Below are 27,431 nucleotides of genomic sequence, written 5' to 3' on the forward strand. Positions count from 1 at the left end.
ATAATTATTATAATATATTGCTGGCTGATAGACAACTACAAGTTTCACAGTGTATGGTTGTGATTGCTTTGAGACCAGACATGGTGACATGATATTCCCTTTGAAGATGTGATTGACGAGGTTGGCAAGCACTCACAAGACTAGTGGGTATGTGTTTGAGACCACAACATTTGGATTTTGGTTTTTGAGGGCGGTCACTCACAAGAGCTTTAAAGGTCTTGTGAGTGAGGTCTCAGCTTAGGCTGCTGGCGGGAACAGTATTTAAGTTGTGCACTGTTGTTATAACCTGCTATGGTTCAAAAGTGGCTTCATGGCAGGTATGGAGATACAACTGATTTTGCTGAGTTTCGCCAACTTTAATAATTAGTTTTCATTGTTTCCAACAGGGAAGTGCAATGTGCCAGAGTCAGTTTAGCACCACAAACAGCAGTCAACAGCAGTATTTACATATTAACATATCAATATCAATGTTTTCTTTATAACAAGCACAATAACAAGTGAGTGATTATTTAACTTTGGTTTTTGAACGAAGTTGGTGGTTGGGTCGGTTCGGCCCTATATATTTTAAAGGCAGGTATTCTGGCTTCTGAATGACTTTCATAGCCATGTAGGGTTGCAAGGCTTGGGGGACGCGTATACTTCCATCCTGGAAAAGGAAAGAGAAGGATAGGAAAGACAGGAGAAATGAAACACAGGATACTTGTCTGTCAATCATAATGAGAACTACAAGAATGCTGTGCACCTTAGGGCTCCATACAAAGAAAATTCAATTAATAACGAATTGATCAAACCTTTTTTTTTTAAATTTTAAGATTTTAAATGTAGCAATGGCCAGATACACTACAGAAAAAAATGAATTAATTTCAAAATAATAAACAAAATAATGTTTTAAATAGGGCCGGGACTCGATTAAAAAAATTAATCTAATTAATTAGAGGCTTTGTAATTAATTAATCGAAATGAATCGCATTTTAATCGCATATAAATATTTGACCTGAGAACAGTGAGAAGTAATTTTTTTCACATGGATTTTTAGTATACCATTGAATAATGACTGAATACATAAGCTTAAGCAACACAAATATTGTTTATATTTGTTCAAGTCCAACAGACCAGTGCAATTTTTGCCATTAAGTGTAGCAATACCATATTTAGAAATGTAGTACATACTATAATACTTTGGGTTTTTTAAGTAAAACACAATACTTTCAAGTACATTCAGAACATTGGAAACCCTGACAGTTAGAAAACATCTCTGGTGGAGTGTGGGTTGTGTGTGGGTTGTACCCGGAGTAACTAACCCGGAGTCAGGCTTAACGTCCACGCTAGCTGCTATATGTTTTTGCATTGAGGTGATATTCGATGTGCTGCGGTGATATGCAAATTCCTTGTTGCATAGCTTGCACTGAACCATGTTCTTATCGACGCCTCCATCCGTTCGTTTTTTGTAACAAAATGTCCCATCAATTGGCCCAACCAACGCGGTCTCATCAGCTTCTTTGTTCATGTTCACTGTACCACTGTGGTTTGTTCAACTTGTTTGAACCGAATTTATGCGCGTTAGTTGGTGCGCCAGTATAATCGGTCCGTCTGGAACTCTTCCAGTGAGAAACGTTCCGCGGTGCAAAAATAGATACGATTAAAATGCGTAAAAATTTTTAACGCGTTCATTTTTGTGTAATTAATTAATCTTAATTAACGCGTTAAAGTCCCGGCCCTAGTTTTAAATGATATGGTATCAGGGCTGTAAAATGCTGAATTTGTGGTTTCGATTTAATTCCTTTGCAATGGCAATATGACAATTTATTGCAATGAAAACATGGTAAAAGCTAGATAGATAGATAGATAAATAGATAGATAAATACTTTATTAATCCCGTGGGGAAATTCTGGTATTATTCTGGTAGCTAGACAAAAGAAATACGACACAAATCTTCGATACTAATGTACAGACAATGTACTTCAATTTAAATAAAAGTTTTCAACTTAAAAATACTAATTCTGAGTAATAACCATTTAACCAACTCCATTTAAAAACAAACCCTGTACTTTTCAACATTTTACTCTTATATGGCCAATGTGATACTTAAGCAATATAGTACGAGTGCGAGTGGGGTAGGTAAGGGATATTCCCACGGGTCGGCCGTAGCCACCGAGGCCGGACATTGGCCATATAAGAGTAAAATGTTGAAAAGTACAGGGTAGAAGTATATCTAGCTTTTATTGCTTTTATAAAACAATTCTATAGTCAACCAATTAACATTTCAACACGAAGTTATTGATTTAAAAAAAAAATATTTCGCCATTGTTTCACCGCAACAAAAAATTGTTCCATTGTCAACGTCTTGGTTTGGAATTATAAGAACTTTGAATTAACAGTTATCATCAACGCACTACAGAATGTTTCATCGCAGAGTGATTTATTATTGGCTGTGAAAAGTCAGAGTTGGGTTGTTCTGGGTTAATCCAACTCATGGAACGTCTCTCGTCCAATCAGAAACAGCTAAATAACACAATAGAATCCAATTGTTTTATAATTGTCACTATAACTGATATATTCCTTGATCCAAGTCATCAAGTAATTGTTAAATAAGTGCATATTTAGAAATACATTGTAAATTATTGTAAATGCTAAATTATTAAGTCATTTGAGGGTTGTTATGAATTGTTACTATAGCTTTAAATTAAATTCCCCACTTGGTTCCATGACCCTTATTACCAAGCTACTGAGTGCTACCGAAATTACAGTCTAATTTTACTAACGTATTAGTTCATAATTCATTTCAGCCTATCAGTTTAAATGCATTTCATAGTTTATATGCATAAATTAATAAAACAAGCCCTCAAAAAAGTATTTGTCTGGGAATGATTCTGTAGTTGGTCTGTATCTCAGTTTTGAGAAATAATAGAAACAGAAATCTCTACCTTATTCTGATGAGTCTCCAAAATAGCAATGATGATGCGGGGGATGGCGCAGGCCGTGGCATTGACCTGGGATTAACACACAGTACAGTGACTCACAACAGAATGGCATTGAACTGGGATTAACACACAGTACAGTGACTCACAACAGAATGGCATTGATCTGGGATTAACACACAGTACAGTGACTCACAACAGAATGGCATTGAACTGGGATTTACACACAGTACAGTAACTCACAACAGAATGGCATTGAACTGGGATTTACACACAGTACAGTGACTCACAACAGAATGGCATTGAACTGGGATTTACACACAGTACAGTGACTCACAACAGAATGGCATTGAACTTGGATTTACACACAGTACAGTGACTCACAACAGAATGGCATTTACCTGGGATTAACAGACCGTACAGTCAGTCACAACAGAGTGTTTATCAAGATAAAAACAAGCCTTGCAGCTAAGTCTACAACATATCTGGCTATGATCTGATGCAGACCTGGCTTAAAGATGCAGTCTGTGATTCAGTTTCATATTGTTGATGTTTGAGTTTAACAGCTAATCAAATTACACCCGTCCTTTCTGTGCTCCTGAAGCATGTGTGTTGATTCTTTCTGGGTGTGTTATATGCATATTTCCCATTTACAGAACCAGGACTGCATATGAACACCAGAGTTTTCTTTGACCGCAAACACTGAACGGACAGCTTGCGGACCGTGAGGAGCAATTACCTGAATTTAACCAAAAATGGGATTAGAATTACGGACTGCACCTTCAACCCTGCTGTTAGCTGCTGTGTCACTTCCAAACAGCTATAACAGAAACTATCCACTCACTGTGTGGGCGTAGTGCAGAGTACCCTCATCCCTCTCGTAAAGAATGTTCAGCCTGCGGCTTTGGTAGTCTGTGCAGTTGGAAGCACTGGAGATCTACACACAACAGAATGGGATGAGTCATATTTAAAGTCTTAGTTGCAGTCTTTCAGCATTCTGGTAATCTAGATTATTCAAAAAAATTCCGTCCACAGATTCCAACATACAGACCTCTCCAAAACTGCCCCGTCCAGGCATCCAGGCCTCGATGTCAAACTTCCTGTACGCTGGGGCACCAAGCTCCTGGGTAGGCATTTCAAGGACCCTGCAAGACCAACAACACACAGACAAAGGGGTTACACGTTGCGCTTTAAATCCACATACACACACACACACACATATACAGTCTTTCCAATAATGAAGTGAGTTAAAAAAGTGAGGATACCTAAAGTGGAGCTCAAGGGACGAAAATATTTCTTTCTGGAGGGTGACAAACTCCTGGAGCATCTGAGCACTCTCCTCTCCTGATTCATCAGCAGTCACCCCAAACATCTCCACCTGCACACATCTTCTCATTAGTTACATCCGTTACATGCACTGTGCACAGATGCATGCTCTCTAATGCGCTCTACTTCACCTTGTTGAAGTGGTGGACTCGGTACAGGCCCCAGGTCTCTCTGCCAGTGTCAGTCTCTGCCCGGTAACACGTGCTACTGCACACAGTTCTGCAATAATATCAACAACTGATTGAGTGGCCGAGTCACTCAGCATCCGGCAGGGGTAAGCATCTGTCTCCACGGCAGTAGTGCTTTTTACCTGACTGGGAGGTCCTTTGAGTGTACAGCATGATCCATGAAGTAGCCTGCCAACCCAAATCACATGATCGTTTAAACAGTGATAAAGAGCAGAGCAGAGAACTCTGGGTCACTTTTAATCCCAGGAGCCTCCTGCCTGCCTGGGTGACTAGTCTGATGTTGAAGACCAGTCTGATCTCATCCTGCCATCTAGTCTGACCTAGTCCTGCCTGGGTGACTAGTCTGAGCTGGCACTGCCTGGCTGTGTAGTCTGAGCTGGCACTGCCTGGGTGTGTAGTCTGAGCTGACTCTGCCTGGGTGACTAGACGGAGGTAGTACCTGCGATGCCCACTTCCCCTGTGCCGGCCAGGTTGAGGTCAGGAAAGCGAGACTGGTCGAGGGAGTAGACCTGAGAGCGGTGGGCATATGGTTGCATGCCACAGCCCTCCTGAGGGAGAGGAGAAGCAGCATCTTTAAAGCACTTTGATACAGACACAGCTACTTTACAATTTCTAAAGAGCAGCAAGAAATATACAATAAATAATCATGATAACAGCAAAACCAATGGAACTCGTCGTGTCCCTAACTAAGGAGTCCTAACATACTGGCAAATTCAACGCCATTCATTTAGACCTAAAAGTGAGTAACAGCCCAGCTCCCTCGTCACCTCACTCCAAACTGAAACAATGAAATGAATCTTTATAAGTAGCCCTGATGTCATTGTGGGCAGGCCAATATTACATTCAAACTATCAGACCACACTTACAAACGAAGCTCCCATATTACACTGAACCTATATTACCATAATTGCAAACACAAGCACATACTACACTTAAACTATCAGACCATACTGATATGCACACTCTAACTATCAGACCACACTTACAGACACACTCACACTATCAGACCACACTCACAAACACACTCACACTATCAGACTACACTCACAAACACACTCACACTATCAGACTACACTCACAAACACACTCACACTATCAGACCACACTTACAAACACAGCTCCCTTATTACACTCAAACAATCAGACCATACTTACAAACACAGCTCAAACTATCAGACCATACTAACAAACACAGCTCCATACTTACAAACACAGCTCCCTTCAGAATGTCTGGCACAGCCATGGGGATGAAGCCCTGAAATATGCAGAAAAAACAAAGGTTTCTGTTAATGATTCACTACACTTGAATTAAGTTGGAGGCACTATCGTTTCCCAGATGGGAATGGTAGACCTATAAAGAAATGAACATCCACACAACAGTAGCACCCAACATTAGGGAGTAAAATACGGAAACGTTCCAGTTTCAAAATTAAAATGTAATATGCAAAATTACAATGTCTGAATTGAAATTTCCAACTCATAAGTTGGGCTCAAAATACATTTTAATTTGAATAAAGCTACTCATAAAGCATCGAAATCTGTGTAAAAAGGAAATGGCAAAAATAAAAGGAATGACTGAATTTGAATATTCATTCTGAGGCCAAACTTGCATGAATGGGACATTTAATTCAAATGTATGATTGTGTTGAGGGGGTAGCGGGGGGTTCGTGGTTTGGCAGACACTTACTCGACGCTGCAGCCTATCCAGCACAAAGTTCTGAAGGGCCGTCTGGAGTCTGGCCCCGGCTCCTCTCAAGTAGTACGACCTGTGCCCAGACACGTGGGCCAGACGTCTGAGGAAGAGGGGAGGTCATCCACATCATCATCATCATCATCAACATTAATATCACATCACAAGACTGGAGATACATTCTCCCTTTCCCATTGCTTGCTCAGACAAAGTCAAAGTTTGTGTTTCTAAGTGTCTGTCATTATCGTGAATGGATGTATCAATGTGTACCGAACAACAACACAAATGCACTTCTGACATGGTAATCTCTAGATCACAGACATAGAGACACCATCAGATAAGAAGAAAAAAAATATGTACATCTAAACCAAGATCTCAAATGTGCAAAGTGATGCATTTAGTGCACTGAGACAGTAAGAGGAGATTTGACATATGATGAGCATCAGCATTTTCAGCATACTAAATGTACCATTTGGTGTACTAAATTTACCATGAAACACTTACTATTAAACTCTATTTTGAGAATGTGTGGAGACTGTGGTATGACTGTATGGTGCGTGTATATGACTACAAAGAGTTCCATTACCTTTGCCTGAGGATGCCCAAAGCCTCGCCAATCTCTAGATGACCTCTGACTTTAAAATTAAATTCTAAATGAAAAAGTCATATATATACATATGAAAATACACTGAATACGAAGCATGACAAAAAACATATTAAAAAAAAATTATAAAAAAAAAACATTTTAGAAAACAAATTCTACTGCTTCAGGCTCTTGTCCAAAGTTCAGAGTTCACTTTGGAGAAGTATTGGTAAATGTGCCCTCAAGTGAAAAAGAATGATTAAGGCCCTTAGGGCGAGGGTTCACAGTGAGATGCTTTAGGCCATTAGGGCGAGGGTTCACAGTGAGATGCTTTAGGCCCTTAAGGCGAGGGTTCACAGTGAGATGCTTTAGGCCATTAGGGCGAGGGTTCACAGTGAGATGCTTTAGGCCCTTAGGGCGAGGGTTCACAGTGAGATGCTTTAGGCCCTTAGGGCGAGGGTTCACAGTGAGATGCTTTAGGCCATTAGGGCGAGGGTTCACAGTGAGATGCTTTACTCACCTCCAGGTGAAACTTATGCTGTGTCAGGCAGATAGCTATCTAGCTAACTATAACATTTCATGGCACCACCTATTTCCATCTGCCATTCTTTTTAATCCTCATATTTTGAAATACGAAAATACATATAAAAAACACAGAATATCACAGAAACCACAGGTTTTTTTTAAGACACTTTGACACAATTCCATGTGTAGGACTGCCAGCTGCCTCTGACCGCTTCTATTACTTCTTTTAGGTTTCTTGAGGGATCTTACCTGGCTTTTGGCCAATAAGCTCCACAATTCTAGCTTGGCTCTCATCCCCTACTGGCTAAAAGATAAAAGAAACACAGAATAATGCTGTAAGATCAAATCTATTCAGGCTGAGCCATTTCTACCCTGCCAACCTGCTCTGCTCTGGGCTGGGCTTTTTAAAGCATCTTGAGACAATGGTATTGTCTGGGCACTATACAAAATAAATTGACTGGAAAAAAGAAGAAGTTAAGTTAAGGTATTCTGCAGATGACTTTGTCCAAACGACTTAAAAAACATTAGATTAAAAAAAAAACTGTATAAAAAAAAGCATCAGAAAATTAAGTGATGAGCGTCTGTTGTCTTTGCCCTCTCTTAGCAGCTACCTTTTTATCATATGTGAGTTCTTGTAGACACAGCAACTAAATATAACCTAACCTGAGCTGAGCTGTAGGTTGAACCACATTTGGCAAAGAGACATCAAAGGGGCTTAAGACGAACAGAAGCCTGCAAGTTTAATCCTGTGTTAAACTCCTAGGTGTAGCAAGGCTAACGACAGAGCAATAGGCCCTGTATGCCCTGCTGGTTACTACACTCCCTCAACAGACTGGTCTCTCTCTGAGCATGCTCTCACCACAGCAGACTGGTCTCTCTCAAAACATGCTCTCCCGACATCAGACTGGTCTCTCTCTGAGCATGCACTCACCACATCAGACTGGTCTCTCTCTCTCTGAGCCTGCTCTCCCCACATCAGACTGGTCTCACCTCATCAGACTGGTCTCTCTCTCTGAGCCTGCTCTCCCCACATCAGACTGCTCTCACCTCATCAGACTGGTCTCTCTCTCTGAGCCTGCTCTCCCCACATCAGACTGCTCTCACCTCATCAGACTGGTCTCTCTCTCTGAGCCTGCTCTCCCCACATCAGACTGCTCTCACCTCATCAGACTGGTCTCTCTCTCTGAGCCTGCTCTCCCCACATCAGACTGCTCTCACCTCATCAGACTGGTCTCTCTCTGAGCCTGCTCTCCCCACATCAGACTGCTCTCACCTCATCAGACTGGTCTCTCTCTCTGAGCCTGCTCTCCCCACATCAGACTGCTCTCACCTCATCAGACTGGTCTCTCTCTCTGAGCCTGCTCTCCCCACATCAGACTGCTCTCACCTCATCAGACTGGTCTCTCTCTCTGAGCCTGCTCTCCCCACATCAGACTGGTCTCTCTCTAAACATGCTCTCACCACATCAGGATGGGTACGGTTGGGCAGCTTCAGGGCCTGTCGGTAGTGAGCCTCCTCCAGCTCTGTCTCCTGCAGTGCCAGCTGACTGAGTTTCGCTCTTACGAGTCGCCCTTCTTCTCGGGCTCTCTTATACTCCTCTAACTGGAAAACAAATACAATCAGTATCCCAGAGATGCCTTTCCACTTTTTTCTGCAACACACACAAAAGAACGATATATTCCCACTCTCAATGGTACTTACATCAGAAAGAGTTGTCCTGTCGTGTTGTTCCTAAAATAAAATGACATTTAAAATCCCATTAAAATCTTCATTGAGGTCTGAAGGTGATGTGATTGTTCATGATGAGGTCTGCCCTACAACAGGTTATGTATGATCTAACCACAAGTATCACAGACACACAAACATAACAGCTCTGTATGATCTAACCACAAGTATCACAGACACACAAACATAACAGCTCTGTATGATCTAACCACAAGTATCACAGACACACAAACATAACAGCTCTGTATGATCTAACCAAAAGTATCACAGACACACAAACCCAACAGCTCTGTATGATCTAACCACAAGTATCACAGACACACAAACACACCAGGTTTCACAAGTATCACAGACACACAAACACAACAGGCTCTGTCTGATCTAACCACAAGTATCTTGATAGCAGCGCTTATCCTTCTCTTCTGTTCCTCCAGCGATGCGATTCCTTTCTGGACCTCCTGCAGTCTTCCCCACACTGCCACCTGCATCAACATATCAACATATCAACTTCCTGATATTCAAACCTCCCACAGATTCTGGTGCTTCAGAATGCTGTACAAAATTGAACATGCAAAAATAAATATGGAACTGCTGACTAGGTGCATTTTTAATATCTAGTTTCATTGAGTTTGTGTTATAAAAAATGTAATTGCATTACCTTAACATTAGAACATATGGAATGTATAACACAGACAGGGATACAATAATAAAGACACCCAAAAGTGTTTATGCCGTAGCGTAGCTTTTTAGGTTGTGACGCTGCCATATGGAATGTGTTTCTAGATGAAATATATGTTTAGTACATAACTGTAAATAAATAGTTCAAGTTAAAACCATGACCTGTTAAACATATTTGGAAATGCTAATGTATTTCATTTTGTTTGTTTTGCTGCTTGCTACAAAAGCCAACCTTTTTTTTTTTACTAAACCGTCTGCACTTGAAAAACCTCACTGGCAAGGCAAAGGGTGGAGCTGCTGGGGCAGGAAGCAGTGAGTAGAGAGAGCATATGACCATCTGAGAGAGCAAAGGGGGGTGTGTTTTGGGAAAGCCTGGACAATATCTCAAAGCCCCACCATTTCCTGAGAAGGCCATCACCAAGGCTTGGAGCGCTGTCAAGTAAGTTAAGTCCAATAGGATTTAAAAAGTAGACATGTTCAAAATAAATATGTTCAAATAATATGTTGGACTTGGAAAAAAGACCTGTCCTTGCCGGTGAGAACCAGCTGGTTTGTTTTCCATATCTTTTCAATCCTTATCCTTCCTCATTTATCTGCAATGTATTGCTAAACCTTTTTTGGATATTCCTTTTCACTCCTTTTGGAACATGCGGATAAGAGGGTTGCAGCTGCAAAAGACTGTGGACTTGGAAGATAGGGTGCAGGAACTCTCCAAGTACAAATGGCATTGGAACTTATGACTCTAGGGTCTTCCTGAGCTACCGGGAGAAAACATCTCAGTCAAAAGTATTAGATGTGTGACAGGCCATCGTCCCTCTGTATTCAAGCAATCATCCCTGTGTATTCAGGCTATCATCCCTGTGTATTCAGGCTATCATCCCTGTGTATTCAGGCAAGAGCCAGGAGCAGCAATGTAGGTGTTCAAACTGTGCCTGAGGAGGAACCACGCTGTACTGTACTATTTGTGATGCACTCTGAAGAGCTGCCAAAAACTATGCTCACTTAGCCCAACATCACTTGCGATTGGCAGAGAATCTCTCATCTGAAGAGCAGGAGCAGCACAGCAAGCTTTGGCCACTAGTTGTAGACGCTCACCAACAAGGTCGCCGTGCCTACTTTGTGGGTCATAAAGGTTATGTCAACAGCAAGGAAGAGCTTGTATAAGGCAAACAAAACATTAAGTAAGCTGTGATGGTTCCAATTAGTCTTATCTTATGTTCAATGCACTATATGATAGTGCCCATTCATTAAACATGATCAACAGCATTGAAGCCTGTAGCAATGTATATAGCAATTATAGATTCACCTTCGCCTCCAAACATCGCTGGAGAAAAGTATTTGAAAAAAATCTCTACAATAAGTGCTGGAGCTGCCGTGCTGACTCAACGAAAGCACTGTGGCAAAATTACCAGGAGGCTTAGGAGTTGGTCTATGGATAAACAGGGACACATGCTCTGAAGCAGCGTTTTGGGTTGTGGGACACTAGGTTATCAAGATTCCAAGCAACCAGCGTTGTGTTGCCATCAGCCAGATTACCAAAATTACAGCCTTCGCTAAAAGAAGTGCAAGACATTTGACGAGAGTGGAGAGCAGGATGTTGATCCTGATGGATGACACGAGTTTAAAATAGAGAGGTTTAATGTGGCCATCGATACACTAGAGCCCCGGACACCGACTGTATACCTATGGGCACCTCTTCAGATTATTCAGTGTGATTTTCTGTACAAAATCAGAATCCAGTGCCTCGGTTTTTGAGAAAGCTCAAATCTTGGCAGCTGCATATCCATCTGACCTAAATGATAGTTTAGGTTATGAACTAATTCAGTTCAGATCATTCATTAAGCCTCAAGATTATAAAGGACTGCTCCAAATAATTCTTCAGTTTGGCCTAATCTATGTTCCCAAATGTTTATGTTGTTCTGCGGTTTTGTCTGACTCTGCCCGTCACCAACTGCAAAGGGAAGCGGTCATTCTCGGTACTGTTGAGGATCAAAAACAAATTGAGGACTAAAATGGCGCAAAATCGACTCAAGGCACTTTCTCTAATGGCAATTGAGAGCGAACTGAACAAGTCACTGGACTTTGATGATGTGGTTTAGGGTTTGCAAGAGCGAAAGCTGTGAAAAAATGCATTGCATGTTTCGCATAAGGTAAGACTGTTTCATGATACATTTTTTAGGCTTATTCTCGTATTCCTGTGTTTCATTGCTAACGTTATTTGTGTGACAAAGTTACTTGCTGTCTATAGTTTTTTTTACTAGAGGTGGCTTTAACTCTTATTTGTGGGTTGAGTGTGGTGCACCTATTAATGTGCTATTGGCTGTAATTGAGTGACCTGCGCTATAAATCCTGTTGTTAACAGGTGAATTTAATTTCTTGAATGGCCTATGTGTTTGCTTTAATTCACTTTATCTGCGCTGTAAATCCTGTGTTGATACAGGTTAATGTATTGTGTTGTTAGTTTTAAGTGTTCAGATGACTGTTCTATAACTGTTGAGATGCAGGTGAACGTCAAAGTAAGGCTATTATTCTGGCCCTATTTGTGCGTGCACTGTGTGTGTTACGACATTCCGCAGTACAGAACATGGAGGTGGAAAACTACCAATCCAGTCTTTCTCGTGGCACTATACAGACCCCCTGGCTCCTCTGACACTGAATTTCTTTCAGAGTTATGTGACTTCCTACCCACCCTGGTTATAAACTCAGATACAATCATCAAAAAGCACAATACGAGGCAGAGGCTTCTGCTATCGACCACCCCTGTTATTTATTGTACGCAAAGCGGTACAGTGCTAGCATATATCTACAGTCAAAACGAAAGCAATCTGGGGCCGTATTCACAAAGAATCTTAGGGCTAAAAGTAGCTCACAAGTGGCGAATTTAGGAGAAACTCCTAAAAATAATGGGCGTGTCAGTCTTAAATTTAGGACTCCTATTTTTTTTTACTAAGAGCAATTCACAAAATATTTTATCCCTAAAAGTAGCACCTAAGTCTAGGACAGCTTAAAACTCCTCATGAGGACTCCTAAGTCACTAAGACCTATTCACAAAAAGTCTTAAAATGGCTGAAGCCAGACGTAACGTGTTGGAGACAATGAACGACTCTGAATTGTTGAGAAGATATCGTTTAAACCGTGAAGGCATCAACATTTTACTAGAATTAGTGCGGGATGCAATCACGTCTCCAACTAACCGAAACAACCCAATCAGTCCGGAAGTTAAATGTTTGATAACATTAAGATTTTTGGCTACGGGGGAAATGCAACTTTGCAACGCAGACGACTTCAGAATATCGCAATCATCAGTAAGCCGATTCATTCATCAAACAATCACCGCACTCTGTAGACCACACATTGTACAACAGTTTATCCGGTTCCCTTTGGACAATCGCCTACTTCAAAGGATCAAGGTCAATTTCATGGCGATTGCAGGAATGCCCGGTGTCGTGGGTGCCATCGATGGAACACACATTAAAATAATTGCTCCATCCAGAGATGAGGACGTCTTTGTAAACCGCAAAAAGGTACATTCAATTAATACACAGATAGTGTTTGATCCAAATTTCACAATCATGGATATTGTTGCGAAGTGGCCTGGATTTACTCACGATTCGCGCATTTTAATGGAGAGCGGTCTGCGCCAGCTTTTTGAGCGGCACCATGTACCTGCTGGATGCCACTTGTTGGGTGACAGTGGCTATCCATGCAAGACATGGCTTTTGACACCCTTCCTCAATCCACAACCGGGAGCACAGTTGAACTACAACATGCAAGTATACGCATGAGGCCTATTTTGGTGACACAATACCTGTAGCCGCGACGGCTCTTTTAAAGTCCACTCCGCAATCTCCATCCTACATTGTGACTGGAGCGCATACCACCGCTTCTCGCAGTCATCGACAGAGCGACACACGGCAGGGAATGAAGCATTTATGTTAACACATATGTCCTCCCATGCCTCACGCATAGTTTGCAGGGTGCTTTAATTATTACTTCTTTCATGCAATTTCCGTGTTTTTTTCGGCAATTTCTCTTTCTCTTAACGTGCAAAGCGTCATTCTCGTTGGATGCACAAACTTGTCATCATGCGTGTGCATTCTGCTAAGTGCACTGTCCATAACTATTTAATATGACTTCATTTGAAGCCTAGGTTATTCTCTTATTTTCTGTTGATTTAGTGGGATCGTTAGGGGGATGTTAGGACTGAGTTTTGAATGAGAGCGCCTGTCAGCAACCAATCACCGTGCGCACCGCTTCTAAACTCGTGCATGAGAATTGACGTCATCCATAGCAACGGAGTTTTTGTCTTAAGCTTAGGAGTTGGTATTATCCTTAGTATGAGTAGGTCTCAGAGGCGTTGTGAATCACTTTTAAGAAATTACTCCAACGTAAAATGTTTTAGGGCGAGTTAGGAGCACTCCTAGTGGTAAGATAAAAGGCTTTGTGAATACGGCCCCTGGTGCGTTGTCTACTGCAAATTCTGTTGGTGGTTAGATTAATTGGTATAGGTGTTGGATAACAGATACAAATCACACTGGGAAATGATTATATAGCTTTTTCACAGTATACATCACTTGGAACTGTCAAGGGATTTGATTTGCTCTCTGATGAGTGTATTTCTAATCTTGGCATACTCCTGACAGTGACACTGGTAAATAAATATACAGTGCCACTTTAAAGTATGTGAACCCCTTGAGCACTAAGAGTTTTCTGTTGTTTTACCATGATTTTTCATTTTTTTCATCACCAATTTTCCATAGATGAAATGTTAGGTTTATGTTTATCATTTGCATGTACTTGTTTGGAGGGAATTGTTTGAGTAGCCAAAAAACTACATGAAACATGGAATTAGTCCATTTCAAAAGTAAGTGAACCCCCAGCTGAATTGGTAAAGTCAAGTAGGTAACAGAGTCGGTGAAACATATTTGGGTGCTTAATAAGTAAATTAAGCAAACCGATCAACTGAGACATCCTTAGGGAAAGGTTTGGGCAACACAGATTAAAAGAGAGAGGAAACCAACAAAACTACTGTAGTGCCAAGGTGTACCACACAGATCAATAATGCCGAGAGGAAACAAGATATCCGAGAACATCAGGAAGAAGGTACTGACAGCCCAAGTCAAGTGGCACTGTATGTATATTTACTAGTGCTGTCAGTTTAACGCGTTATTAACGCCGTTAACGCGAACCCATTTTAACGCCGTTAATTTTTTTATCGCGCGATTAAATATATATATATTTTTTTTTGATTAAGATTGCCCTCCCAAACTTTGTAGTAGGCTAACGTCACGTTTGAGTGAATGATGAGCGCGATACAGCGAAATGGATGATAAACAGCTTCTGAATAGAAAGTTTACCTTTAAAAGTTGTGTTGTGCAAAAGGAGCTTCACTGTTGTCTGAAAATGTCAACAGGCAGCTGGCAGCAAAAAATATTAGCCTAAGCCATGGTTTAACTGCACTATAGGCTGAGTCCTTGTTTATCTTAAATGTGCACTTTAGCTATAATTTTATTTTGTACCGCCCTGTTTATCAATGTTGTTTTTCAATAAAATAAAACATTGCTTAAAGCAAGCCAATCCACTTTTCCATGTTGATAACAGCATTAAAATAAAATAAAAATGATGGAAAAAAATTATTGAAGGGGCATTTAAGTAGGTAAAATTTGCGATCACGATTAATTTTGATTAATTTAATCGCGATTAATTTTAAGTTAACTAGCTATGACAAAAATGCGATTAATCGCGATTAAATATTTTAATCATTTGACAGCACTAATATTTACCCAAGAACAGACAGTTCAATGCATACAAGGCAAATGCTTAAAATAGGTACATTATAAAGAAAATATATGAAATCAAAATCTTTATGCACCATATGCATGCAGCTCAAACATGTTCGGCAAAACATTGTCAGTAGGCCTACAGTGCCTTTGAGATCCAACTGAACATCAACACCGATACTAGGTATTCAGCATAAAACACAGGATATCGTTTTTGGTCCATAACATTTGATGTTTACTAACAAGTCTAATTATTAGACTACGTCTTTCTGAAGTAATTTGCTGGCTGTTGTCAAAGGTCGATCCTCCTGACAGTGGCATGCATAGACATATACGTATGGTGGCATGTACCGACAGCATACGCCTCGTCACTGGGTGACATTGGCATGTCCCTCCCCTTGTCAGTGGTATGTACCTCTTGATGCCATATGCCGATTAAAAAAATAAGACTAAAAACGAAAAACGTATGTTGAACGTTGAAAAACATTGACATGAACGTAGTTTTACATATCGGATTTGTTGAACACTGCAACCTATATTTTGGTTTTGGTTCCAATAACGTGTTTTGCTAAGAAACTCATTGACTTGATTTACAAAGGTTGGTCTACTTACAATGTCTCTGACGTCTTCTTTCCGTAGGTCTCCTTTACGTTTGTCAAGTTCGGAGATAACTTCATCGGTGTCATCGCAAACCCGTGTCATGTCTAGCACGGGCTTGTGGCTGTAGCCCTCACGGACATGTTCATACAAACTGCTACGCAGATTTTGAGAAGCACAACGATATATTACTCTTGTCCAAACATATGGGCTTACACAGCACCGTGCCGAAGATTTTAAAGCAGAAGTAACACCAATCGCTACCAAAGAAGTCATGCTCATGGACGTCGCCATGTTTAGCAGCGTGTTGCCAGTGACAGTCACAAAAATGTCAATATCCGCCACCTGTAAGTTTTTCAAAATAAAAGTCGAAAACGTAGAAGAAAAATGCACATTCTGCAAACTGTATGGGCTCACAAAGTACACTGCACGTAGAGGTGGGAAAATACAAGCCTTACAGAAAAGACTGTAATATTAGTCTTTGTCTGTCTTGGTGATACTTAGGACAATGTACAATTACATGTTTCGATTACATATAGTTTTGATTTATAGTCCTTACCCTAAAGTAATCACAGCTACCATCAGCATGTTTTTTTCATTAAAATATTGTACTATTCAACCCTGCATGCTCATATCTCCACCTTAAAACAATGTCTTCTTGCTTGCTTCCATTGGTGTTCCTGCTCTAACCCACTTTTCATTGAGAGCTAGAGCCAGCTGTTCTCTTCTTCACTGAAGAGGCATCTCTCCCAACTCAACTTGAATTGCTGCCATTGGGGTGGTCTTAAGGGGCTACTTGGGCTCTTTGCAGTTAGCTAACGTTAAGGTTAGTACAAGGTCAGTAATTGGTGTTACTGCTGAACAAACCTCTACTTTTGAAATACGTAGTAGAAGTCAACGACTGTTATTGCACTAGCTATTTGTCAATCAAAAAACCGGAAAAACAAGAGCCAATAGCACACGTTGTCCTCTTCTCTAGTGTTTCTGCCTCTTCAAGGAATATATTCAAGATGGCGGCGATGTCTGTGTACCCCATGTGTGTTCGGGCTAGCCATGGCCTTCTCCGGCTACGGAAAGGTGTCCGCTGCCTAGATCCGTCGATGATGGACTTGATTCGTGTACTGTCTACAGATCCCCCCAAACCAGACGGTAGTCCCGCAGGTGGATTGGCTCAAGCAATTTTGCAAGAACGTCTTCAGCAGCAACAGAGGAGTCAGGTGAGCTGTCCAGCTAACGTTAGTTCATTCGTTCGGCTAACACAAGCCGCAGTTGTTAGCAGTAACCTTAACCTGTATGTTAAGCTTTAGTAGAGGAGACACTATTTGCTGGCATTAGAATATGAATTATGAACGACTTTTGTTTTGACTCATGAAATGTCTGTGGCATGACATTAACGTTAACATTCCTTTGGGCAAGGTAACGTTAACCGATGCTGTCAGACGTCCTACCATTTAAGTTAACGAATTTGTCTGACGTTTTTTTTTTTTTTTTTTACAACAATACTGCGATAATTCCACTTGGAAAGGTTACAGTAAATGTTTTCCTAGGTTGTATAGGTAATACAACGCTGAAGCTCATCAACACTGGAATGGTATCATCACAACGTCGACTAGCGAGTTACTTAACCATGTATCATTTGCCAGGACCAAGTGTAATGGCCACGAGTTAACTAAATTGACAAGATCACTGTACTGTACGTACAGTAGTTAGCCGGCGTTAAGTGGTGGCTACATTGGCTGAACGTGGTAACATGACCAACACCCTTGTGTCTTTTTTTAAAGGTCATAAATATTTGTAGGTGATGTGCCCAAACCTGACTTTCGAAATTAAGTTAAAGTCGGGCATTGGCTGTGTTTGAAATGGCATAGTGGTTTACGAAAACACAACGTTATTTGACAATTCGATCGCTCCACAGCAGCAACATTAGATGGATTACGATCAGTGGGAATGTTCGTGCTTAATCGTATGGAAATATCCGAAGGTAGTCTGTCAAAAAATTCTACTCATAACTGTGATCAACTGTTTTTCAACTATACTATAGCAGAAACCATTGCATTTTCTCCTAGGTGAATTCGTGGGTTTGTGGGTGATATGGCGCATGCTAGCACAATTTGATCACTATTTATGCTACTGTTTGTTGATGTAGGCTGACGTTATCTATCAAGGTGTTTTATTTAACAAGTGCGCAGGGTAACACAAGGTCGTCACAATAAGGGCAGGAATGGCAATAATAATAATAGTCAAGCAAAAAACTACAGTAAAACACTATCAGCAGTTCCAGGTCCAGTAAAGATGCTACACAACGGACAGGATAAGAGTAATACTGTTATAAATATAAAGTGTAAAAGTGGCAGACCAAATTCAAAATCAACCAAATTTTGCATTATTGCACAAATTTTGCATTATTGCACAAGAATGGCATAATCTTATGGGTTCATAATCACAAGATTTACATTCAGTGTTTGACGAGATGAAAGTCACTTGTGCCACTTTTTTAAATGCCATGTGAGCAGTCGCTATGTTCCATTATTGGGATATGGTATTCTTGCAGTTCTTGCAGCTGTGGATCTGTGTTGATTCCTGCTCCATCCTCCACCTTCCTTCATTTTCTTATTCTAGAATTATTAGAATAGGGAAGTCAAAATACTATACTTTTTTGATGCAAATCGCATAGCTGGAAATAAGGCCCATCAAATTATCTGGGAAGGAAGTGATCTTGGTGGGCAATGGCGGAGAACTTGCAGCTAAAGCGTTAAGGGCTTTGTATGTTAGAAGGAGTACTTGGAGTACAAGGTCATGAAATCGTTACTGCTACAGACTACAGGAACAGAATGTTTGATTTTATTGTGTTTTTTTGTTAGTCTAGAAATGGTGTTAAAGAGAAACCTTGGGTTGTTTTTTTATTATTTTCAATCAATACAAGAATAGGAATTTTGATTTCGCCTCAAAGTACTTGTTTATGGTTAAGAAGACTATCCTTCCACGCCAGATGGAATACCTCAAGTTATGTGGAATACCATTTTTTTTCTAGGTTCTGTCTTATTTGTTTCGGTGAACGAGTCTGATAAGTACCATGGGGCGAGTCTTTTTCTTTGTTTTATTCTACTTTTCAATGGTGCAACAGTATCAAGGGTTGAGTGAAGCGCACATATGATGCCATCTGTGAGTAGGTCGATGAGATGGGGATGTAGTGTCACACGAGTGGGTGGTGTTACAGTTTGGATGTATAAGATGAAGTACGAGGACTTCAAATGATTTGATTTTAGGCCGAATCTCGATTCATCCCCTTGCCCCTTTTGCTTTGTCTTTGTCTTTGTCTTAACCCTAGCACTTGCAAGTGTAAGGGCCAAAGGCTGAAAACTTTCCCCTATGAAATGAGACGCCACTCGGTTTCGGGTACGTCATGCGTGACTGTATGAGCTATGAAACTAGCGATTTAAAAAAAGTTTCAATGAAGAACATGGTTGCAAATATATATGTATACAACTGTGTAGAGCACGAAACAATCGTCATTTTTAAATTAATTATAAGCCAAAAATACATACATGTAGTGTATGTAGCATCTAGCTAGAAAGCTACCATATAACCCAATGAAGTGGTGGCATACGCGCTAATTGTAACCTAAAACTACCGTTTGAAAGCTTCAGTTAAGACCTACAATACTATGCATCGGTTGTGTAGCACATTTCAGATCAAACCGAGTCATTATAAACATATAAAAAGTTGTGTAGATAGCTTTATTCATGTAAAATATTCCTCGCTTCAAGCAGCCATGTTTTTTTGAAAATTCCCGAGCTGGTTTCCCTGTGTGCTCTGGGATAGCCCTTGGAGGAGCAAGTAAGCTCTCCGATAATCTTAAAAACAAGGGCCATACACCCCTCAATCTTACCCCTTAATCTTGATCAAATTGGGTATTGAGACACCACTAGCTCTCACATGAACGTGCAACTTCAAGGGTAAGGGGGAAGATAAGGGGTAAGGGGAAGTATTGAGATTGGGCCTTAAATTCAGGTGTTGAGGAAATACCTAAGTTGGCATGGGAAATTGTTGCTATTCCACTTCCTTCCACCTCCTGTACTGCAGGGAATGTGGCAGTTAACATGACTTGGAGGAGTAGATTAATTTAAAGCAAGGAATTAATCTGGTTTCGGTTAGAAAAAAGAATGTTAATGTGGTTGTCCGTTATCAACTTGTTAACCGTATGTTAATAAGGCCGAACTTTAGGTGTGTACTGGTAGCGCTTTGTACAGATAAAGTTTTTATCTTTATCAGATTTTCCTGTGTAATACCTCTTTCAGTCTGATTTTATAGTGGGTTTAGAAGTTCTGGGTAAAGATACAGTTTTTTTATGTTTCTATTGGTGCAGCAGAAGTTAGTATAGGCTAGTAGTTCTGCCTCCTAGTGTTAATTTTGGGTTGTCAGCAGTCAGGCTTGGCTAGATGGTGCGCTACGTTTTTAGAAAGGAGGCTAGCACTTTCCCGGGAGGTTTGGATGCCATCACTCTGATAACCAGTTGTTGAGTGATAATAATCTGCTATCCAATCTCATCACCAGGGTTAATGGGTTATGGGACCCAAACACACTACTAAGTCTGACATTTGTTTAGCAAGAGTAAGCACTGACATGAAATTTAGTATCTTAGTTTCTACATTTAGGGTTCGCAATTATTTGTAGGTGAAATTAGATGTTGTTTGCTCTAGCTCTGGGTATACAGTTCATTGTTTGCAACAGGGTTGCTAACTTAATGTTTCTCAGAGCAGAATCGCCAATTAACAGCTCTTTATCACCAGCACCAGTGTTACTGATCGATTTATTTTGTAATAAAGTCCTCGCTTTACCGTGACCCATTTGTCCTGCAATTTATGCTGCGGTAATGCCACAGGTTTGCTAGGAGGTGGAGTAGCCGCAATCATGTCATGGCAATGCACCATTAACCAGTGGAGCACTACAACCCTTGGTTAGTTGGCTTTAACCTTAACCTAGGTAACGTTAATAACGGTTAGCCTACTGAATGTTAGCCAGTCTACTGTACTCTCACCGATGATTTGCCAGTTCTCGGCATGTTTGTTTTTATATTAGGCTACCAAATACAAGAACGGCAAAAACTATAATGGTGGAAATCAATGGAAGTCAACAGACGTTTAAATGTGTATGGTCTCTGTAGCTAACCAGCAAATATCCAGCTGTCAGCTAGCTAGTTTACCCCCTACCTAGCTGATATTTAAGAGTGGGAGCTACTATCAGTGAACAAAAAGAAGCCTGGGGCCGTATTCACAAAGCCTTTTATCTTACCACTAGGAGTGCTCCTAACTCGCGCTAAAACCTTTTACGTAGGAGTAATTTCTTAAAAGTGATTCACAACGGCTCTGAGACCTACTCATACTAAGGATAATACCAACTCCTAAGCTTAAGATAAAAACTCCGTTGCTATGGATGACGTCCATTCTCATGCACGAGTTTAGAAGCGGTGCGTACGGTGATTGGTTGCTGACAGGCGCTCTCATTCAAAACTCAGTCCTAACATCCCCCTAACGATCCCACTAAATCAACAGAAAATAAGAGAATAACCTAGGCTTCAAATGAAGCCATATTAAATAGTTATGGATAGTGCACTTAGCAGAATGCACACGCATGATGACAAGTTTGTGCATCCAACGTGAATGACGCTTTGCACGTTAGAGAAAGAGAAATTGCCGAAAAAAACACGGAAATTGCATGAAATCAAGGAAGTAATAATTAAAGCTCCCTGCAAACTATTAGGTAATCGGCATATTTCCAGCCCTTAAACACTTCAAATATCAGTCCATACGGCTCTTTAAGTCCTCCTGTCATAATGGACGAAACGAGGGCGAGACGTAAGAGAAAGTCGAACTGGTCCCAGGACCAACTGTCCATGTTGGCCCAGAGTGTGCTGGAGAGGAAGGGAGTTATAAAAGCTAAATTTGGCTGTGGGGTGACCACAAAAAAGAAGCGTGAGGCATGGGAGGACATATGTGTTAACATAAATGCTTCATTCCCTGCCGTGTGTCGCTCTGTCGATGACCGCGAGAAGCGGTGGTATGCGCTCCAGTCACAATGTAGGATGGAGATTGCGGAGTGGACTTTAAAAGAGCCGTCGCAGCTACAGGTATTGTGTCACCAAAATAGGCCTCATGCGTATACTTGCATGTTGTAGTTCAACTGTGCTCCCGGTTGTGGATTGAGGAAGGGTGTCAAAAGCAATGTCTTGCATGGTTGCCACTGTCACCCAACAAGTGGCATCCAGCAGGTACATGGTGCCGCTCAAAAAGCTGGCGCAGACCGCGCTCTCCATTAAAATGCGCGAATCGTGAGTAGATCCAGGCCACTTCGCAACAATATCCATGATTGTGAAATTTGGATCAAACACTATCTGTGTATTAATTCAATGTACCTTTTTGCGGTTTACAAAGACGTCCTCATCTCTGGATGGAGCAATTATTTTAATGTGTGTTCCATCGATGGCACCCACGACACCGGGCATTCCTGCAAACGCCATGAAATTGACCTTGATCCTTTGAAGTAGGCGATTGTCCATAGGGAACCGAATAAACTGTTGTACAATGTGTGGTCTACAGAGTGCGGTGATTGTTTGATGAATGAATAGGCTTACTGATGATTGCGATATTCTGAAGTCGTCTGCGTTGCAAAGTTGCATTTTCCCCGTAGCCAAAAATCTTAATGTTATCAAACATTTAACTTCCGGACTGATTGGGTTGTTTCGGATAGTTGGAGACGTGATTGCATCCCGCACTAATTCTAGTAAAATGTTGATGCCTTCACGGTTTAAACGATATCTTCTCAACAATTCAGAGTCGTTCATTGTCTCCAACACGTTACGTCTGGCTTCAGCCATTTTAAGACTTTTTGTGAATAGGTCTTAGTGACTTAGGAGTCCTCATGAGGAGTTTTAAGCTGTCCTAGACTTAGGTGCTACTTTTAGGGATAAAATATTTTGTGAATTGCTCTTAGTAAAAAAAAATAGGAGTCCTAAATTTAAGACTGACACGCCCATTATTTTTAGGAGTTTCTCCTAAATTCGCCACTTATGAGCTACTTTTAGCCCTAAGATTCTTTGTGAATACGGCCCCTGATCTATAAATAATACATTTGTTTAATTCAGTTGAGTTGTTAAAGTAATGAAAGTTCAGACATTGGTCAAATGAACTTGGTTCAAACAAAGTGAACTACTTACTGAAGGTTACCCATTGGCTACATGAGTCTGTCTCAGCAGAGTTCAGCACCTCTTCCTAAAATGAAGGGCTGTATTGTGCTGTGGCCGTGCCTGCGTGAAAATGAGACAAAAAAAGTTTTTTTTGTGTGTATTAAACATATGTATTACTTTACATAATAATGTTTAGAGTAAAATATAAGGGGAAGCAATTAATTTTTTTTCCTCCTGTGATTTCTACCCCTTGGGTGGGTAGGGAAGGAGTCCACCAGAAAGTAGTTTTAATTTAGTTTTGGGCCCTTTTCTTTTAAAGTGAATGAAAAAGTGTCGTATGTCAATGTGATTGTCGCATGATTTTTTAAAAATGTATTTGTACTTTAAATTTGTAATTTTTTTATGGACAGGACCAAAATTCTGAAACGGGGGAAGATTCCAACCAAAGACAAGAGAAGAATGAGGAAAAGAAACAGAATGAAAACACAGCTTTTGCCAAGAAAGTGGTTTTCCGGTTAGCAGGACTTATGGGAGTTGGTGCTGCAGGTGGCGTCGTGTACATATTTGGTGAGTGGTTGTATAAATGATTCACCTGAGCCTCCCAGTTCTCAGCCTTCAGACTTCTCAGAATCTAAAAAAACAAATGTCTGAAAGAAAAATGTCTCTTAAGTGGTGTTTCTTTTTGGTAACCCGACAGGAAAACTTGATTGTCTCAGGACGTCGGATTAACGATTTGTTGTGGGCCCTGAGTCATTTGTTGAATCGCTTAAAAGCTAGCAACATGGCTTAACACATTGAGGTGTTGGAATGATTTTACTTGTTTGTTTTTCAGTGTTTGTGTCAAATAGGCAATAGTCAATGAACTGTCACTGATCAGACCAAACATAATCATATATTTTGAGGTACACGGGGATATTTGGTTCATCTAAAAATGTGAAACTGCCCCTTGGGTGTCAGTTGTATCTGAGTTGTGCAGCTTGGATTACTAAAGGATTAGTCATGAGTCATGACTGCTCTTCTGATTTATGAATAACGTATGAAAACACATTTTGGGACCTTTATGTTCAAAGGTTATGACCAAGTTTTAGAGACCAACCTTCTTATTTTTCATGTATAGACACACATTTTAGAGAATGTATGGCCATGAAAATCTGCCTGAAAGGCATAGAAGTCATGGAAGTCTTTTGGTAAAAATGTGTATGAAACCGGTATAAAATGCTCGTTATATCTAATCCTTAAATGCACCATCAGTGAATTTTTTTTCTTCTTTCTGTATTCAGGGTGTCAGAAGATTATATATATTTTATGTACAGATGGATCATCGGGCAGGTTGTTTTTTCATTCCAAAGGAGCCAATTCACACCCATCAGTCTTAATGTGGAAGGAAACATCTTCTTTAGAGTGGTAGCAGGAAGGTTGGTCTCCTATCCGAAGGCAAAAAGTTGGTAGATATACTTGTGCAGAAAGCGGAAATCTCTGTTTTTCTTGATGTTTTGAACATGGTAGCATGATTTAGCATCAAAGTCAGGCAGCAAGGACAGATATCTGTGACCTCCATGTGGTATTTTGGGATCCTGTGAATGCCTTTGGACTGGTGGTACATCTTCTTGTGGATGGCATTCAGTTATTTTACTTAGATTTCGGTGTTAGTCAGGGCATATTTATGAGGATATTTAGTTGTGCCTTTAAGAGTAATTACACAACATCATGGCAGTTCTTTGAGATTGGCATCATGGCTGGATGTACCAGTAATTATAAGGGCATCTAAATGGGTTGTTGGTGGTGGAAGGCTGCAGGACTGCATCTGGTTACCTCCCATCTGAGCTTAGATGGATGACATGACTACACTGACAACAATTGCTCCATGTACCCATCGGCTATTTGCCAAGTGAAATGAAATGAAATGCTCAAATGAGTAAGCATGGATGAAAGTGTAACCAAATGTAGAAGTGTTTTTTTTAGTAAGGGAAAACGAGTCGTTTAATATTGATGGTGAGTTCAATTGTAGAAAAACCTGTGAAGAGTTTAGGCAAGTGACACAATTCCACATTGAGTGAACAAGGACGGGTTTCCTAGCTGAGAGAATAAATTGGTAAGGTTATCAGTACGGTTAATAATACCGTCTTTCCTTGTAAACTGAAATTGTGGTGTTTGGGTGTTTACCACGCGCAAGGTGACCTTGCATTATGTAAGAATTTTACCTGAAAATAACCGCTTTAAATCATTTTGATTGTACACTAACTTTAAATACGGAGATTGGCGTCCGTGCCAGTGCCACAGCACGCCTGGTATCGCATCATATAACTATACACTGTATTCTCTTTCCGGACATCATGGCACATGCCATAAAGAGAAACCGAGGAATATTTTTGCGGAGGAAGTGAGCAAGGGACTGTACCAGAGTCAGTCTTGGACTGGTTTTTACTCGTTGGCGAGCCAGGCTGGCTTTCTTTCTGTTGGAAAGGAATAACTTTATAAGCCATCTTGCTATGTCTTGTGTTGCGCTTGTGTTGTGTTTGGCTGTGTTAGGAAAGTTGCCGACTTGCTAGTTTTTCATCCTAAACATCCCTGCCAGTGTTATTTATGAAAGAATGCGACGTAGGATGTAACCTTATTGGTGTCATCCCTATCCCTCTAAGATTTAGTGTTTCCAGATGCCCAAAGTCACCGATTTTTTTTTTTTTTTTTTTTTTTTATTGTCTTTGTCAATCTCACACCAAATAAGCCTGGGAAGTTTGCAACCTTGAAACCCTGCTAGCTTGTCCATAATATCCATTGGACAGTGTCATTTTACAATATGTGCCCCTCACAGCTTTGTCAGCTGCACCTTGTAATTCTGAAATTCTGAACATAGTCTTCTTCTTAAGCCCCATTTACATGAAGCCTAGATTCACCGAATAGGGTTCATTTTTCACACGAATCAAATCTTTTAATTTCGTAAAGACAGAGCCTGGTAACGAGAGATTTGCCTAAAAACTGAGCCACCAGATTGTGTTGAACGGGCTGTAGTACATACCCCACGCCTGTGGGTGGCGCTTTAGCGCTGCTACATACAACTGAAAAAACGTGAAAAACATAGAAGAAAAGACTAAACAGCACACGGTTAAACACATTACACAAGACATTCAAGCTCCAATTAGCAACATTACATTATGGTGGTTAATAAAATAAGTGGTCAGACTAAAGGTTATGCGAAAATGAATTATATTTTCTATTGATAATAAAGAGTTTGAAACAGTACAACATGACATGGCTGTCATCCCATTTCCCATGAGGCTTTGCTCCAACCATTCTACATTAATATATGAAGAAAAAAGCTAATTAAATCGCTGGCCAATTTATATTTTTGGTCATGAAAGTTATGTAACGTCTGAATAAAAAGAATTAGATCAAGATAGGAGGCTAAACAAAAATCAGTAGGCTGGATTAATGAGAGTGAATTCGAGACTCACCACGAGTGATAAGTAGAGGGAGAACAAGTGATATATATATATATATATATATATTAGGGCTGGGGGTAAACGATTATTTTCAAAACGATTAATCTGGCGATTATTTTATCGAATAGTCGACTAATCTAACGACTAATTGGACGATTAGTCTAACGATTATTTTTCTGTTGCTCGATTAAAACCATAATGTATCTCAAATAAATACCCCAAAAAATCTTAATAATATACTTTAATGAGCACCGTTTTGCACAGCAAAAGTCCAACAATGCATTTCATGTTCATCTAGAGTTCACAGTAAAAATGTTTGGTACTCAAATGAGCCCTATCACATTTGGATGTGGTGCTCATTAATTTAAATGTTTTCAGTGCTTATAAAAACATTAATTCATTGATGAGCACTGCGCACCACCTTATGTGCAGCCCTGTCCTGGACATTGCTTGGCTGCATTAGTTGACATTGGCGATCTAACGTGGTAGTGAATCATGATACATACTATAAGCTGGCCAACGTTAGTCTAATGTTATGTGTTTGACTCGTAAATGACCACAGCATGAGTTAGCTCTCTGTGCCGTTTGTTGGTGCTTGGTTGGCGTGTTCTGCAGCCGTAAGTTAACGTTTACTAAACTGACACAGCTGTCTAGCCGCTGCCGCTATAGTAGCTAGCTAACGGAACTACTAGCAACCAAGCACGAACAAACTGCACGGAGAGCTAAGAAGATAGTTAGCTAGCACCACCGAAGTGCGCAGAGCTCAAGCTACACAACACACTGAACAAACGTTAAATA

At 40.5% G+C, this 27,431-nt stretch overlaps 2 protein-coding genes across 3 annotated transcripts in view; one reads left to right on the forward strand and one right to left on the reverse strand.

Moving 5' to 3' along the window:
* Positions 1-340: 340 nt before the first annotated feature.
* sars2 (seryl-tRNA synthetase 2, mitochondrial) lies at positions 341-16,560 on the reverse strand. The gene is made up of 16 exons (XM_080844616.1): positions 16,026-16,560; positions 9,342-9,437; positions 8,932-8,961; positions 8,692-8,832; positions 7,480-7,534; positions 6,709-6,772; positions 6,120-6,225; positions 5,640-5,687; positions 4,872-4,980; positions 4,555-4,600; positions 4,376-4,463; positions 4,184-4,296; positions 3,970-4,063; positions 3,763-3,855; positions 2,925-2,990; positions 341-646 (listed from the first exon to the last, which is right to left on the reverse strand). The coding sequence occupies exons 1-16, from the start codon at positions 16,302-16,304 to the stop codon at positions 506-508; spliced, it is 1,569 nt and encodes a 522-aa protein (XP_080700742.1). The 5' UTR covers positions 16,305-16,560; the 3' UTR covers positions 341-505.
* Positions 16,561-16,724: 164 nt separating this feature from the next.
* The window catches only part of timm50 (translocase of inner mitochondrial membrane 50 homolog), a 52,188-nt gene continuing 41,481 nt past the window's right edge, over positions 16,725-27,431 (forward strand). For both annotated transcript variants that reach the window (XM_080844617.1, XM_080844618.1), the window contains exons 1-3: positions 16,725-16,836; positions 16,990-17,227; positions 23,604-23,760. In XM_080844617.1, the coding sequence (XP_080700743.1) occupies positions 17,021-17,227; positions 23,604-23,760 (364 nt within the window). In that variant the 5' untranslated portion in view covers positions 16,725-16,836; positions 16,990-17,020. The remainder of the gene's footprint in view (positions 16,837-16,989; positions 17,228-23,603; positions 23,761-27,431) is intronic.

This window comes from Sprattus sprattus, assembly GCF_963457725.1.
Source record: "Sprattus sprattus genome assembly, chromosome: 9".
NCBI lineage: Eukaryota > Metazoa > Chordata > Actinopteri > Clupeiformes > Clupeidae > Sprattus > Sprattus sprattus.